The sequence below is a fragment of the Perca flavescens genome, chromosome 9, assembly GCF_004354835.1.
Source record: "Perca flavescens isolate YP-PL-M2 chromosome 9, PFLA_1.0, whole genome shotgun sequence".
In the NCBI taxonomy this organism is placed as follows: Eukaryota; Metazoa; Chordata; class Actinopteri; order Perciformes; family Percidae; genus Perca; species Perca flavescens.
In genome coordinates this window covers 5,894,416-5,912,388 of record NC_041339.1, presented here as the reverse complement: position 1 = coordinate 5,912,388, position 17,973 = coordinate 5,894,416, and the positions used below count along the sequence as shown (strand labels likewise).

Sequence of the window (17,973 nt, the reverse complement as noted above, 5' to 3'; positions counted from 1 at the left end):
GGATCTCTCACTTACCTCTGCAGCGTGTTCCAGAAGCGGCGGATGACGGACGTGCGGTACGGGCTGGTGATGGGTTTCCTCTGGGTGCAGCTGATGTCGTGCAGGATGTCGTAGCTTCCCTCCATCGTCACCTCCACCCGGGTGATTCTCTTGGCGGGGTCCAGCGGCCAGGAGGCGGCCGCCAGGTACTCGATGTGCATGTTGTGTTTCCATAACAGCACAAGCTTCACCTCCAGCTGAGTCCCACCTGAAGTAACCCATTGACATATATAAAATGGACCAACAGAGCCCGTTGCTCTGGACGGAGACCAGTGAAGGATATTAGAAGCACTTTTCCGGTGAGTGCTGAGCATTACTGCACAGCCTCCAACTGAGAGAGACGACGTAAATGTGATGTGAGCAACGTGTCTGAAAGTTGTAAGTCTTCTGGTAGCTGTGCCAAGAGAAATCTCAATCGTTCCCAATCTTACAGAGACGGAGAGCGTAGGTATACGTAAGGAGATATCATAGGCACAGGCTGATTATTGTTCAGTTCAAAATGCTAGTTAACATAGTAATAAAACTTAAACAGCTAACGTAAGTCTAAAATGCCTGCGAGCTTCATCTGTACTATGTGGTAATTCCTCTACTATGCGACAGTAAGTCATGTGGTTATGACACAATCGTTAGCCTATTTTTACAAAAACATCTGCTACGGAGCCATAACGTGAGATACAAGGTAATGGAGCCTTTTGGGAGGTGATCGCTTTGTAGCATCAAAATGGCGCCATAGGAGGTTCGAGTTCTGAAGCGAAGCTTACCCCCTTGAAGAAACCAGGACCAAGGTCTAATGCGGCACCATCTTGTCGAGCCATTTGCTCTTGGACTTTTCTTTTTTGTGATTAACAAATTTTTTTTTTTAAACAACATGAAAATTCACACTTCTGCCCTCAGGAGTGGAAATGCACGGACAACAAGACTCACAAACCGCTTCTATCCACAGGCCATCAGATTCCGTAACGCTGCAATATCCCCCCCACACACACTCCATCCTCCACTCCTAAACTCCTGGACTCACACCACATACAGAGCTGTCTATGCACTTAATGCACTTTTTCCATTTCTAATCTTTTTTTTAAACTATTTATTACAGATTTTTTTATAGTTTGTTTGGGCTTTCTTGTATTATTCTACTTTTTTATCCATTGCGTAAGGAAGACTGGCAAATCAACCTTTTCAATGCATGGTGTAAGTTGTCTTTACTGTGCATATGACAGTAACCACAATATTCCTGACCATTTGACAAAATAGACAATAAACCATAAAACAAATGCTTCTGCCCAGCACAAAGCTTCTTAGGAGCCCTCCAGAAAGTTCAGTCTATTATATACATCCAATCTGGCAAACCGTTTATGTGACATTTTTTTCAAACACCGCCACCGTAGCCATCTCACAGGCCCACTCCTGGATTGACGGCACCCTTTCATTCTTCCATCCCCTTAAAATAATCTGTCTGGCTATCATTTAACTAGTCTGGACCCAGCTTCTTATGTGCTTATCCATCCCGCTTAGGATCGACCCTTCTCCCCGGAACCAATCATCTCAGGCTGAATGGAACCCGGGTCCCTGCGCTCTTGCGGACTTTTCAAATATCTGAGACTTTTGTAAAGACAGGGGTTTACCTTTGGTGAGGCTGACCTCTCGGATGGTGTAGCCCTCTCTCAGTCGCACGGACACCACGCTGATCAAATGAGCGTGGACCTCCTTCTCGGTGTGCTTCTTCCTCCTCATGACCAGGGCCGGGTTACCGCTGGCTGAAACCAGGTGCTCGTTGAACAGTTTGTGCTGGGAAACTACAAAACACTGAAGTAGTTAGTATGTGGGCCCTTTTTATTTTCATCATCATAACCCTCATCAATACCAATTAACCTTATTAGTCCGGATGATACAGTATGTGCCAAATTTGAGGTGAAATGTTCACTGTTACATATAAGCATGGAATTTGGTACACTTGTACAGTTTGGGGTGCTTAACATTTTTTGAAAGGGAGCCATCACAAAAACGCCTTGTGGCGGCCATGGGCTTTATTGCTTGGGTTTATCCAATGCAGATGGCATAATTGGTTCCACCTGAAGTGCTTGTCCCCCAATGGTGTCCTTCTTGGTATACTGCTCTTTTGAGGTGCTGCACCAGTGCATTCTTGGGCCAGCTACACACTGGCTGCGTGGCGTGTCCGTATATATTGTTCACACCATATATTATTGAACATAAATATTTTACACGTGACAAAAGTGCTGATGTAGTTATACTAATATCCAATTTTCTCCATTATTATTATCTCTGCCACAATTATTACATTCCACCCTACTAAGGTTCACCAAACATGTACATACACCATGCCTGTCATCCAAACATCCATACACCATCCATACACACATTTAACACTTTAACTATTGTTTAATCTATATGTCAACTTTCTTTTTAACACAATGTCTTCACAATAAAAAAAAGAAAAAGAAACACCTACACACAGACTCGATTTCAAGACTTTGTATGCATAGCTGTCTCACCACAGAAGTACTCGGAGTTCATAGACTCCAGGGTGTTGAGGAAGGAGTAGGTTAGGAAGGCCTTGTGGTAGGTGTTCATCTCCTGGCATTTCGGGTCCACATCAGGACAGCTGGGCAGGTATGAGCCAAAGGTGGCTAAAGAGATGAACTTCATCAGCTCTACGTTGGGGATGTAGCCAAAGCTGCAGTCGTAGGAGTACGCACCGCCAACCTGGAAATGGACAAACACAATTCAAAGAAGAGCAGTCAGAGACTTCAGTATAATGTCTTCTCCGTTCTGGATCAAGATTGGGGAATCATTTTAGTTACAGAATGCCTCCTGTGTAATAGTTCTTTGAGTTGGAGTTATTAAGTACATCAACATGCACACAAATACTCTGGTTCATCATGTTCCAGATACAACGTTTTCATGGAACAGTTAGCTCAGAGCAACCTGGATATTTATATCCCTGTATACATGACTCTTAGCCTGGCTCAGCCCTCCTACGTACTTCCGCTAAATTTTCATTTTCCTTCAGTACTATGTATGGGTTTGCGGTATATTCGCGGGTTTTCTCCAGCCAAATCTTTACTGGTCCAATCAGCGAACAGAGGGAGTGGCTAAGAACGATGACGATGAGGTCAGGCGCTAGGGCAACGGAGAAAGATGCGAGTGGAGAAATATGTGAGCGAAGCCATTCGGTCCGTTTTGGAAACACTACCAACTATCCAGAGGTTAAAGCTCGAGCAACAACAATCTTTGCTGAGTTGTGTTGGTGGCCATGATGTTGTGGCCCTCCCCCCCACGGGGTTCGGGAACAGTTTGATTTTCCAGCTCACTCCGTTAGTGGTGAAGGAGTTGGCTAAGGCGAATGCTGCCGATGCTAAACCGACATCACAACCAAAAGTTAGCGATTGGTAATGGCAGATCCAGAGTGGCTCTGGGCAGATCCAATAGTTTTAAACTTCAACAGAGTACCCGCCTTCAAGGAAGTAAACACTTGTCAACGGAGAGTGGCCAGACTCTCTGTACAAATGAAATGTACGAGAGTCTGGTAGGACCAGGCTACATGACTAACATTATCCCTTAAAATCTCAGTCTCTCTCTCTCTCATTTCAGTAGCTTCTAAGTTACAAAATCAGCTGAGGAAAAACCCACTGATATAATCAAACCTAGAGTACTTTATTTTTTTTAAACCATTCCAAAGATGTCTAAGGGTATTAATAAATAAATTAAAAAACACAAATGCAGCACACACCGTTAGGATCAGCACACAAACCACTGACAACATGTCTCGTGAATATTTTTGGCATTTCATTTGAAAAAAAGAAGCTAGACAAGTAACAAACAAGAAAGTCACAGCTGCAAGCATGGAGATGTTATCGTCTTTACCTGCACAAAGGAGCAGGCGATGGTTCCACTCCTGAGCTGGTTCAGCAGCGTTTCACACACGGCCACATCAGGAACACTGGTCACTCCGTCTGTGATTATAATGATACCTACACACACACACACACACACACACACACACACACACACACACACACACACACACACACTTTAGATGTGCTCCAATAGTGTAAAAGATTAAATTCTCCCAACAATTAACCACGGGGTTTCTGCAAATGTAAGACGTTTTAAGACCATTATGAATTGTTGAGAGAAAATCCCGCACACTGATCATTACCCAAGCAATAATTTATTTAGAAAAATACAACGTTTTGGTCCCAGGTAAATTGGAATTTACCTGATGAAGGTCTGGGACCGAAACGTTGTATTCTCCGTGAACCATCACCTTATCGTGGTGGAGAGGTTTGTGTGTCTCTGTGAACCTGAGGGCTGTGTTGTCTGGAGCTTTGTGCTCCTGGTAGGGTCTCCCAAGGCAAAGTGGTCTCAGGTGAGGGGCCAGACAAAGAATGGTTCAAAAACCCCAATGAAGAAGCAAGGTAGAGATGGAGTGACCCTGCCCGAGGAAGCCGGGGCCCCGTCTGGAGCCAGGCCCAGACGGCGGGCTCGTCGGCCAGCGCCTGGTGGCCGGGTTTGCCACGGAGCCCGGCCGGGCACAGCCCGAACAAGCTACGTGGCTCCCATCTCTCCAGCCCATGGGCCCACCACCTGTGGGAGGAACCGTTGGGGTCGGGTGCGATGCCACATGGGTGGCAGTGAAGGTCAGGGGCCTCGGCGGACCAGACCCGGGCGGCAGACGCTGGCTCTGGGGGCGTGGAACGTCACCTCTCTGTGGGGGAAGGAGCCGGAACTGGTGCGGGAGGTGGAGCGCTACAGATCTGGTGGGGCTTACCTCACGCACAGTCTCGGTTCTGGAACCATACTCCTGGATAGGGGTTGGACTCTTTTCTTCTCCGGAGTTGCCCAGGGTGTGAGGCCCGGGGGTGTGGGGATACTCACAAGCCCCGGCTGGCGCCGCTGTGTTGGACCCGGTGGACAGAGGGTCGCCTCCCTCGCCTGGGGGTTGTGGGGAAAACTCTGACTGTTGTTTGTGCATATGCACCAAACAGGAGTTCGAGTATTCGGCCTTCTTGGAGACCTTGACTGGAGTCCTGCATGGGGCTCCAGTGGGGACTCCATTGTTCTGCTGGGGACTTCACGCACACGTGGGCAATGATGGAGACACCTGGAGGCATTGGGAGGAACACTCCTGATCTAAACCAGAGTGGTTGTTTGTTGTTGGACTTCTGTGCTAGTCATGGATTGTCTATAACGAACACCATGTTCAACATAGGGATGCTCATAAGTGTACCTGGTACCAGAGAGCACCCTAGGCCGAAGGTCAATGATCGATTTCATAATCGTTTCATCTGATCTGAGGCCGTATGTTTTGGACACTTTCGGGTGAAGAGAGGGGCAGAGCTGTCAACCGATCACCATCTGGTGGTGAGTTGGGTCAGGGGTGGGGAAGACTCTGGACAGACCTGGTAAGCCCAAACGTGTAGTGCGGGTAAATTGGGAACGTCTGGAGGAGGCCCCTGTCCGACAGACTTTCAACTCACACCTCCGGGCGGAATTTTCACATCCCTGTGGAGGCTGGGGGCATTGAACCCGAGTGGACAATGTTCAAAGTTTCCATTGCTGAAGCTGCGGGCGGGAGCTGTGGTCTTAGGATCTTAGGTGCCTCAAGGGGCGGTAACCCACGAACACCGTGGTGGACACCAGTGGTCAGGGAAGCCGTCCGACTGAAGAAGGAGTCCTTCCGGGATATGTTATCTCGGAGGACTCCGGAGGCGGGTTGCAGGGTACCTGCAGCCTCTGAAAGAGGCAAAGCAGCGGGTGTGGGAGAAGTTTGGAGAAGACATGGAGAAGGACTTTCGGTCGGCACCAAAGTGTTTCTGGAAAACTGTTCGCCACCTCAGGAGGGGAAGGGGGAACCATCCAAGCTGTGTACAGTAAGGATGGGACACTGTTGACCTCCACTGAGGAGGTAATAGGGGCGGTGGAAGGAGCACTTTGAGGAACTCCTGAATCCGACTAATCGCCCTCTATGTTAGAGGCAGAGCTGGAGGATAACGGGGATTGTCGCCGATTTCCCAGGCGGAAGTCACTGATGTAGTCAAACAACTACACAGTGGCAAAGCCCGATTGATGAGATCCGTCCAGAAATGCTCAAGGCTCTGGGTGTGGAGGGGCTGTCCTGGTTGACATCTTCAACATTGCGTGGAAGTCTGGGACGGTGCCAAAGGAGTGGCAGACTGGGGTGGTGGTTCCTCTTTTTAAAAGGGGACCAGAGGGTGTGTGCCAATTATAATCACACTTCTCAGCCTCCCTGGTAAAGTCTACTCCAAGGTGCTGGAAAGGAGGGTTCGGCCGATAGTCGAACCTCGGGTTGAGGAGGAACAATGCGGATTCCGTCCTGGTCGTGGAACAACGGACCAGCTCTTCACTCGCAAGGATCCTGGAGGGAGCCTGGGAGTATGCCCAACCGGTCTACATGTGTTTTGTGGATTTGGAGAAGGCGTATGACCGGGTCCCCGGGAGATACTGTGGGGAGGTGCTGCGGGAGTATGGGGTGAGGGGTCTCTACTCAGGGCCATCCAATCTCTGTATGACCAAAGTGAGAGCTGTGTCCGGGTTCTCGGTAAACTCGTTTCAGGTGAGGGTTGGCCTCCGCCAGGCCTGCGCTTTGTCACCAATCCTGTTTGTAATATTTATGGACAGGATATCGAGGCGTAGTCGGGGTGGGGAGGGGTTGCAGTTTGGTGGGCTGGGGATCTCAAGATGATGTGGTCCTGATGGCATCATCGCCTGCGACCTTCAGCACTCACTGGATCGGTTCGCAACCGAAATAGGATCAGCACCTCTAAATCGGAGGCCATGGTTCTCAGCAGGAAACCGATGGAATGCCTTCTCCAGGTAGGGAATGAGTCCTTACCCCAAGTGAAGGAGTTCAAGTACCTTGGGGTTTTGTTCGCGGTGAGGGACAATGGAGCGGGAGATTGGTCGGAGAATCGGCGCGGCGGGTGCGGTATTGCATTCAATCTATCGCACCGTTGAAAAAGAGAGCTGAGCCAGAAGGCAAAGCTCTCGATCTACCGGTCAGTTTTCGTTCCTACCCTCACCTATGGTCATGAAGGCTGGGTCATGACCGAAAGAACGAGATCCAGGGTACAAGCGGCGAAATGGGTTTCCTCAGGAGGGTGGCTGGCGTCTTTATTCAGTCATCCGTGAGGAGCTCGGAGTAGAGCCGCTGCTCCTTTGCGTCCGAAAGGAGCCAGTTGAGGTGGTTCGGGCATCTGGTAAGGATGCCCCTGGGCGCCTCCCTAGGGAGGTGTTCCAGGCTCCAGCTGGGAGGAGGCCTCGGGAACCCAGGACTAGGTGGAGGGATTATATCTCCAACCTGGCCTGGGAACGGGTCGGAGCTGGTTAATGTTGCTCGGGAAAGGGAAGTTTGGGGTCCCCTTTGAGCTGCTCCCCAGGACCCGAACGGATAAAAAGCGGACGAAGATGGATGGATGGATGGATGGGCGAAGACCATTATGTATGAAATTTAAGACCTATATCGCGACATAAAAGTACAACGAAATGCACAAAAGTACTTGCAAAATAGACAAATGTATTCAAATTGAATAAAAGCAACACAGAGTAATAATAATCTGTACATATACAGCAAATTTTATTTGGACGAGCGAGAGAAAGAACTGCAAAAAAAAAAATTATTTTTTGGGGCATTTTAGGTCTTTATTTTCACAGGACAGATGAAGAAATAAAAGGGGAGAGAGAGAGAGGAAATGACATGCAGCAAAGGGCCACAGGTCGGAGACGAACCCGCGACCGCTGCGTCAAGGAGTAAACCGCTATATGTGTGCGCCTGCTCTACCAACTGAGCTAACCCGGCCACACTTTAAAATGATTTAAGAACTAGAACACAATACTTAAGACTTTTTAAAGGCCTAACATTTTGATTTTGAAATGTTTGACTTTTTTTTGTCTTTTTAAGACACACTTTACACAGCATTTGTTCGGGTGTGCAGAGGTCTGAAATAAAGCAGTGTTTGACTTCTCTCTCAGCTCTCTATTTTCTACTACAAACTTCTGTCACTTTTCCTGTGAAAAAACAAGTGCGACAGCATGACTGTCTTTAAGGAGAGACCTGTTGTGTGCACAGTTATCCCCATTTGTACGATTCAACATGTCAAGACTACATATAATTGAATTTTTTAATGTGCCAACAAGTAAAGTAACCAAAGATGCGGTCACTGCCCATTGAAACGGCTGGTTGTTAGAGGTGTTTGGAGAGGGTGTTGGTCTTCTTCAAAGAGGTTCTAGTAAACAATTCTCCAACTCTGCAACTGAGGAACCCTTAAGACAAACCCTTGGTTGAGAAACTAAATGACAAATTTGGGTGCTTAACACAAACCTACCTGCACTGGAGTTTGGGGGCAGCAACTGGAGGGCAAGGATGCCCTGACGTACCATGCTGACCAGACCCATATCAGCGGACACCATTGAAATGCCTTGCTTCCTGTGGGGCTGCTCATCCTGGATGTTGCTATGGGGACTTGAGCTTCGGACTGGCTCCATACACTGGAAGGGAGCAATAAACACATTTAGGGCTGGGCGAAAAATGACTTCCCGACTGGGCAAATTTACACTGCGTTAACTTTGTGAGCTAGGGCATGCCTTGGCGGATGGGCCCTTCTAGTTTTCTATGTAAACCGCTTTGCCCAGGATACACAATAGTTGTTAGTAGATACATTGATTGTTGATCTGCTCTGCACAATGAGAAACATGTAGAATATCTTATATATGCTTTTTGACTTGTTCCCTTTCCTTTATTGTGTTATACATCTTTTTTTGTGCACGTTATAGGTTTACAAAGTGAAAAAGCCCAAAGTCCACCCCAAAGGGACTTACCATCTCCAACAGAAAACACTGTTCACAAACTGCTCCAAACAGCTCTATTGTAGTCCAGCTTTTACTTCAGAGACAAACGACAAGCGTCACTTTGTAACACACGTTATAATGCTCGCCTAGCTGCTAGCGTGGCACTCCCTCATACTTTGCTTCTGACTGGCTAGTAGTCCTTACCTAGGTGTTGCGCATGTGCGACTCCCAACAAAGATGGGACAGAAGTGAGATGCCTCACTCTGTAGCTAAAACAGAGAGCTTAACACACAGGGTGAAAAGAGGAGATGCAGCAATGTGCAGTTAAAAAAATAGATGGTGTTTTCTGAAAAGTAAACCACATAAACCTATTCCGGTACAACCTCTAAATACAATTATGAACCTGAAAATGAGCACACTTTAAGATTTTAGATGAATATTAATACTGATAACAAGAAAGGATTCATATGAAGGGGTTTGCATTGCGAAGGTGATATGCTTTGTTTTAATGAGATCTGTTGTTTCATTAACCACATCTTTTCCCCTTGCTCTTTTAAAAAATTATATACTGTTCATGAGCACTTGCCTGTTCATGCTGCTGATGTAAGACTTCTGCGATGTTGCTCTCCACTGCTCTGAGCTGCTGGTAGATGTGATGCCGGAACTCATCGAGGTTTGTTCTATCAAGCCGACAGCCCTGTACCAAAACCTGCAGGGGGAATCAAGGCTGTCAGAGGACTGCAACATCTGCAGCAGCTTTATGCATCACACGGAAACCAATTAGGGCTCTATGCTTACATTTATTTTTAGGAGCACAAGGATGTAGGGACAAGCTGATTTAACTTAAGCCATCCACACGGAAACGTTTTTTTGTGCAAACGCACGTTTTGCATTGTTTGGGCCGACCGTCCAAACGAATCCTGTCATCCTGTCAATCCTGTTTTTTGAAACCTGGTCTCAGGATGAAAAAATCCGAAAACAGCTCTCGTTTGGCTTTGTTTGGATGGCGAATATGAATACGTCCGTATCAATGATGTCATCGCCACACCCCTCTTTTACACCCTCTCTTACCCGCGGCCACTGACACACACAACTGCGGTGCAGCTAAGCGATAATATCCCATCTCCATGGTTAAACCACCTCACTTCATCTAATACTTTGTCTCTGCTCCCTGACACTTCCCTCTGGATTCTACACAAGATATATTGCTAACGTTATGTAGCCAACGTTAAACATCGCTAAAGTAGCTGATGCTCCAGCAGCGACGTAACGTTAACGTTAGCCGCTATGGCTATCTGTTTATAAAGTGGAAGTAGACAATTTATCAACTAGCTAGCTAATCTGTCTGCTTATCAACTCCTTGAACGGATTATAGTAACTTTTACCACGGCTTATTGTAGAAAGGCTACTGCAAGAAAAACTTATAGATTATCAAAAAGATAATGGATCATTGAGGTTTGTTTGACTGCCGATGTTAGAGCTAGCTAACGTCAGCGCACTAACGTTAGCTCGCTGCTAGCGCGCTGCAATCATGCAAAATAAAAAGCAATCCAACAGCATATTATACAATGTAAACAAAGACACGTTTCCTTGCGGCGGGCTTTATAAAATGAGCAGTGGTGAAAGTTATTATAGTCCACGGATGTATTAAGAGAACGTTATAATCTGGTCATGTAATGAGAGACCACTGCATTAACACATTCCTTTTCAATCAGCACAGAGGGTGCAAATGTTTGCATTCACATCCCTTGAATCACACTGCTTTTCACACTCACTCATTCATTCCAAGGCTCCTGAATCTTCTTAGGACATTAGGGTACATACATGCGTTCCTAAACACCAGCACGGAACAGGATGACACGTAAACTACTGTAATGACCTGATGGGAGGCGAGGCCAATAATTGACGAATACGCCAAGATGGTGATGAAAATCTTGGGCTTGAAAAGTTGATCAGTTCCGGGGACTTTGAATGGTTGTGCCAGACCAGTCAGACACCTCGACAAGGCATGAAAGACCTCGTCAAAGATCATCTCTCCTGTGCTGTCGTCCTGCAGAACAGAAAACAAAGACACACCTCGAATACAGAATTCAATTTTGCACCCAGTAACTTTTGAAGTATCCTATGCCAGAGTTGGGTAAGACAGAGGGCATTACTTTTGAGGTAAGGTCCATACTGATAAACACCACGGCTATAAAACTGTAGCATTAACAGAGAATCCCACACTGCTTTAGTGTAACACTCAAGGTTGCCAGATACAAATGATAAGACAGAGGCAATGATAGACAAGTCTCGCTTTGCCAGACCTTCCTCCGCAGCACTGCAAAGGAAGGTCTGGCTAGTCCACACAGCATTCTGGGATGGGAGAAAAACTTGCTCTGGTTTATTGGCATTTCTTTAAACCGATCACAATCGTCTTGGGCGGCGCTAGGCGCCGGACGGATCCACGGTGCCTCTGCAATATAGCCTCGGGAAGGAACTTGTTTTGGTGGAACGTGCGTACGTTCAAAAGTTGTTTTAGTCGTGCAACAGAAAACTCAGATTGGACAGAGAATCTAGCTAGCTGTCTGGATTTACCCTGCAGAAATCTGAGGAGCAGTTAACCATAGTCCTCAAAATCCACCGGAGTTTAGAACGCCAACACAAAGAAAGAGGAAGGTGACGGACATCCGGCCGAAAATAAGGACATTTCCGGCGGCAACGGAGCAATGCCGGAAGTGGAAGGTCGTGTATATAGACTAATGATAGACTGACACACATTTCAAAAGGTTATTTCCAGGTTCATACTTGTATTTTGGGTTTCTAATAGACCATGTTTGCATGCTTTAAATGTTCAAAAAACACTTAATTTCTCTCATACTGCCCGTCTACAGTAATGTACCTGTATTCACCCTCTGTCTGAAACGCTTTGTTTTAGTGCCTGTTCCTCCCGTCACCCCGAAAAAGCTCAGTCTGATTGGTCAGTGTTTCCGTGTCTTCTACATCTGCACTCTTGGACTCTCTGCACCATCAATGCAGCCCATGGACGTATAATAAGAACTGGCACTGGAGGCGGAGCATGAAGTCATAATGGAGCCAAAAATGACCCGGATGATCAGTGCTGCTTCTGCTCCGTGCGGCCCATACAGCAGGCCACTAGAGCTGAGGCCGAGCTGGCTACTTCCTGTTTAGCGCTCCGCTGACTTGAATAGGGAATCAGTTATTTAATTGTGCCGCTCCTTTAGACTTTCCAAATGTTATCGGACCGAATGGATCAAATTCATTCAGTCATTTTGCGGGAGTGGTGACGCTAAAGAAATGTATCACCTGATTTACAGACCTCTTTTTCACCATGTAAGTCTATGGGAAAAAGTCTTTTTAGGCCAGAGGGTATCACGTGACGGACACAGAAGTTGCATTTCCACTGTTTGGCTGCTATAGTCAATTTGCTTCAAAGCCCGATGCACTTCCTGGGGACCTGAGCTGCGGAATGACTGTAGCAACACTTTCTTTCTTTATATAGTATTGTTTGTTAATAGATCACAACCGTACAGAAGTTCTACACAGAATACGGGCTGTGTGCAGATCTCTTTGGATTGAGCGTTTTGATACTTTCACAGGATTTATATAGCACCTTGGCCTGCTTTATAATAAATAAATAAAAAACAGTTTTGATATTAAGCCACTTGCAGGGCCATTATACCAAATTTGTCCGCTCGGTGTCGCAATTGACTCAAACTGAACCATAATGAGAGTGTAGGGACTCCAGTCCACCTGGTGGCAGTAATGCATTTCCAAGCCGTGAATTTTTTTTTCTAAAGTTAACACTTTGCCTCGTCTTATTCAGCTCGCGTCTTCGTCAGCTTCAAATACATTTTTTTTGCCATATCAGCGCAGTTTTCTTTGAGACTAACTCTCACAAGTGGGATTTAGCGCCGTGACGCCGTCGGCACAGGTTGCTTAGGTCGGCTACTTTTTAATTTGCCGGAACGTGTCGTAATGACAAAAGCCGGTTGAGCCGGTTTGCATAAAATCGAACCAGTTTAAGCTCGAAACACCGGACCGGCAAAAAACGGAAATATACCCAACTCTAACGCTGCAGCTTCTTGCTACTTGTCTGCCGACATATAAAGCGATGCTGATGTCTGCTAACCTGACTCCGCCAGATGGATTCAACTTTCCGTTGGAGAACTTTTGGGAAGGGGCGGAAATACTGGTTAGCTGATTGGATGAACCATCTGTTTATCACCTATGTTGGTGATAGACGGGCCAAATCAACCAATCAGATCCACGAAGCGTATGAAAATACAACCACAAGCCCGCCCCTGCTGCTGCAGGCAAAGCATAGCTCGTTAGCTCAGCATACAAGCAACATGTCGGTAAAGGAGATTTGCCGTTTGTGTAACAAGAATTTAGGAATAAAAGGCACCATTTCAGGTTCCCGGACCATATTCTAAAAGAAGGATCCAAGAGAAAAAAAAGCATTAGCGAGCAGCTAACAGAATTAGGGCTACCGCTGTCTGAAAATACTGGTTAGCTGATTGGATAAACCATCGGTCTATCACCACCTAACCCACCTCAAAACCAATGTTGACTGGCCCGGTCGTTTGGCTAAAGGCTCCAAATTTTCTCTGCCTCAAGATGCCAGACTGATCTGCAAATGGAAAACTGGAGCTCGCGAGATCAGGATGGTCTCACGAGGCTAGATGTCTGCATGGGCTTCAACTGGAACATGGACCGGGACCAGACTTCTAAGTTAGGGTGTGACATTCAACTACGACTAACATAACACTGAAGAGGTTGCTGTGAGGACCGACTTACATCTTTGAGACTAATGCAGTGACACAGGTTACTGTGTTAAACCTGCACTGGTGGGTGATCTGAATTGGTCAATGTGCTTCATTAGACCTAGGTGCAGGACCCTACTCTAGCCTTTGGTGAACAGGCATGTCTAAAGCCCCCTTCAGACATGCACTCCTTAACCTTCATCTCATGGCGGTTTTAGAAGTCGGTGTAACTATGAAACACAGTGAAAGCTAGGGGTGTTGAAATTAATCATTGAATCGATGCATCGCGATGTGGAAGTGGATGATTCTGCATCGATGCAGTGAAAGACAATAATCGATAATTGCCTAATGATGTTACTTGGTGATTTTCTGTTGCTGCTTTTTTTTTTGCCTTTTGTCTGCTGTGTTCCGACTCCACTACATTCAGGAAGTGTCTTTTTGTAGGGCAGATGCAATACAAATGGGAGTTCATATATATCTGACTGCTTGAATTTGTTGATGAAAACCATCTGAGAAATATATATTAAATTTGAGGAGATGGTGCATTGTGTATGTGTGTGTGTGTGTGTGTGTGTGTGTGTGTGTGTGTGTATGTATGTATGTATGTATGTATATATATAAATAATGTGAGAGACCCAACTGTCCTGTCTCTCGAGACTTGTGTGGTCTGTCTTATGTTCTAAAACAGAGCAGAATTTGCTCTCTAATAATGTTAAATAATGAAAGTGAAATGTATCAGTGGATTCATTGTGAGAGGGGAGTTTTACTCATGCTCACGATGGTCCAGTCCATCAGCACAGCCTGAGAGTAAACAGAAAACACTCTTCTACCTCCTAATCATATGAATTTTAACTCACCACTGCTCTCCCTCAGAAAAGAACGTGATAGGGAGGGATGGAAAAATGCAGAGAGAAGTGAAAGTGAAACTTTTTTTTAATACTTGTGTTATGTGATTATTTATAATTCTGTGGTTTAACAGTAAAGCACGTGGAACTACATCTGATGAGTGCTGACAACCAGAGATTAATTTGTGTCTGCAGTCTCACATAAATGGGTCAAACATAATGCACATTCAGTAGAGCCAGGTAATATTCGTCTGCAGTACGAAAGAAGTGGAAGTGTCTTGTATTTGCAACAAGAGTTGGAATACCAAGTTGGTTAACAAGAAATGTCATAAATGATTAGTATGAGTATGAATGATATTGTTGATCTTGTACCCAGTTTAAAAAAATACTACCTCTGTCCCCAACATCATCTGGCTGATCCTATATATTCAATGCTGGGGAGTTTCAGGGTAGCAACCCTGTCCGAGTCACTTTGCAGAGCAGTGTCAGCAGCTCTTTGACCTGAATGCTCCTCCTGTGGTCAGCAGTGAAAACCGGGAGATGGCTAAACAGATTGACCATCGCAAAGTTAGCTTGCCAATTACACCTGACACCAGTTAGATATAATGAGCCGAACAAGTTGTTCTTTCCTACACTGTGACAAGAGTGTCTTAACGAAACTAAGTTTGGTTTTCCCAGCTCGCAAGCCGACGGAGAGTTGCTAGACGCCCCTGGTTGCAAATTACATTTGCTGCCGCTAGGGTGCGTCTAGATTTCTAGGCTAGACTCCAGCCACTTTTCCATCTCATCTGTGTCAACGGCATTCATTCAGGAAATAAGTGACCAACCATTAAACTGTGTTTGAGTCTTACCACGATGCCTGTGGAGGGGCTGAGGTCCAGCTCAATGATGAAGCGGTACCTCCGGGCCAGGAAGGTGGCTCGAGTGGACGGCACCAACATGTAGGGGTACATGGTGGGGGAGAAGTCCGTCTGCCATCCTTTAGGTAAGATACTCAGCAAGTCCAATTCATTCTCGGAGTTCAGCTGTAAATGAAGGGACGGTCAAACATGACATCAGTTACTAATCATTCACAACATGTATGTGGTTCAGGAATTTCTCAAACTATTAAAACAGGTAATATTTATTTATTTATTTTTGTACTTTGTGTGACTGCATTTCTGAGTTTTTATTTATTCATTTTTATTTTTATTTTTTTAAGATTTTTTTGGGGCATTTCAGCCTTTAATGGAAAGTACAGCCAGATATGAAAAGGGGAGAGAGAGGGGGAAGACGTGCAGGAAAATCGTCCAGGTCGAACTCAAACACTGGACCTTCTGCGTCGAGGCATACACCTCTATATATGTGCGCCTGCTCTACCAACTGAGCTAACCCGGCCACATTTTGGATCTTTTTTTGTTAACCTGAATATAATCTTTTAATCTGTGTGTCAGAAATAATATTAAAGAAACTAGAGCTGAGCGAAATGGAGAAAATCAGATATTGCGATATTCTTGTCCTAATACCTCGATGGCGATATTATAGGGTTGACAATTGGTGCTTTAACAAAATATCTTCACAATGAGATTTTAGATAAATAATCTTCAGTAATGTGGATATAATGACTAAGGGGTAAAGGTAAAAAATAATAGAAGAGCTATAACAGTCTGGTAACAGAAAATGACATCACTTTACTGTAATGCAGCCTTTAAAACCAGGAAAATACAACACTTAAGCCATTCACGATATTACGATATCCAAAATCTAAGACGATAACTAGTCTCATATCACGATATCGATATAATATCGATATATTGCCCAGCCCTAAAATAAACTATATTGGATTTGAGGATTCCACATTTGGAGCCCCTGGAGAGAGAACTTTGTAAGAGTATTCTTAAATTGTTAAAATGAATGTGGAGACCAGATGCCACTAGAGCGACACAGAGATGGAAAAATGGCTGGTGGCAAGTGGCTAATATCAGTGTTGACTTTTGTTATGGCTCTCATGTTCCGATACCACTCTTCTCCAGCATAAACTGATGTATGCCACTTTTGTCAAAGTGTCATATGCCAGTTCTTAGTGGTATGCCACTTTGTGTGCTATTAGCTAGGGCTGCACGATATGAGGAAAATATGCAACCCCGATAACGTTCTTCAATATTGTGATAATGATATTACTTGCAATAAATAAACAGATATTAAAGTGTTCTCAGTTCAAACAAATTGCTTGTTGAATTTGAAAACATACGAAAGGAAATAATTTGGAACATTATTTTACTGAACAAACTGAACATTGAATTGAACATAAAAAGGCACCACTAAAAAAGAACGATATTTTCTTCCAGCTAAAAAATAATCTGAGTTTCTTTCGCAGCCTTTTGCGATGTGTTTATCGCGCAGGTTGATATCGCAATAACGATTAAAAAAAAAAACGATATATTGTGCAGCCCTACTATTTGCTATTAGTGTTTTACTGGCATGGCACACAAAATGTGCATGTTCCTCCTGTAAAGGTATGTGCCAGTGGCATATGCCATCATGCACCACTGAAGGACAACATTATTCATTGACAGTTCATTTACTGTGTAAAATTGGTACCTTATGTTAGGGGATGTCACGTTTTTAAGCTAAGGACCCCATAACTGAAAGAGACGGCGCAGGGACCCCCTACTACATATATTGTATAAAATAAGGTTGCATATTAAACTGGGCCTACAAGAACGTGTAGGGTAGCCTAAAGCATTTATACATACCTTTTTAGTGCACAGGATACTAAGCTATTAAAATAATAATTATCAGCATGATTTTATAAATTATTATTTAATTTTAAACATACATGTAGCACAGTGAATCCTTTGGATGAACTGTATCCGTGGATCTTAGTGACTACCTTACCTATAGGCCAGTAAGCCTATCATCAGTGGGGATTTATATGAGCTAATAATATGTTGGATTCACGTTAAGACATTTTAATTTTAAATTTTTTTTTTTACTTTCAAAAATTAACAATAATTTGGAGGCCCGCCTGCTCTAACTCTGTGGACCCGGACCCCCTGTTGAAAATCTCTGCCTTATGTCATAGCACTGTATCTGCAAGTGGAATACTAGTGACAAGCCTTTTATAAGTCACATATGGGGCATTCAGTCAGAAATCAATCACTTTCCGACCTCACTCCTTTCATTCTTTTCCTACATGTTGGGAGAGTGTCAGAACATGGTTTGAGATACCGGAAGGAGCAACCATTCAGAAGACAGAGGCCCTCAAAGTTGACCCATATGGGACGCCCACCCCACCTAAAGACACAGATCTTCAAAAATAAACACAACAGCATGGTTCTCTGATGATGATGATGATGATGATGATTATTATTATTATTATTATACAGTGGCAAACCATTTAGAAGTTGCATACTACCACTTCCAACCAGAGTGGTACACCACAAGCCATTTATTTTTAATCTTGGTGCCGTTTGGCCTCCTGGACAGGACAAGGAAGTGAGACACTGCGGGATTAA

The 17,973-nt window shown here is 44.9% G+C and overlaps 1 protein-coding gene across 6 annotated transcripts in view; it reads right to left on the bottom strand.

The window, feature by feature from the left end:
• szt2 (SZT2 subunit of KICSTOR complex) overlaps nucleotides 1–17,973 on the bottom strand; it is a 161,174-nt gene that overhangs the window by 141,672 nt on the left and 1,529 nt on the right. For all 6 annotated transcript variants that reach the window (XM_028586980.1, XM_028586986.1, XM_028586981.1 and 3 more), the window contains exons 3-10: nucleotides 15,328–15,501; nucleotides 10,745–10,915; nucleotides 9,452–9,574; nucleotides 8,403–8,565; nucleotides 3,922–4,028; nucleotides 2,550–2,760; nucleotides 1,662–1,832; nucleotides 16–247 (exon numbers count right to left, since the gene is read on the bottom strand). In XM_028586980.1, coding sequence (XP_028442781.1) covers nucleotides 16–247; nucleotides 1,662–1,832; nucleotides 2,550–2,760; nucleotides 3,922–4,028; nucleotides 8,403–8,565; nucleotides 9,452–9,574; nucleotides 10,745–10,915; nucleotides 15,328–15,501 — 1,352 coding nt within the window. The remainder of the gene's footprint in view (nucleotides 1–15; nucleotides 248–1,661; nucleotides 1,833–2,549; nucleotides 2,761–3,921; nucleotides 4,029–8,402; nucleotides 8,566–9,451; nucleotides 9,575–10,744; nucleotides 10,916–15,327; nucleotides 15,502–17,973) is intronic.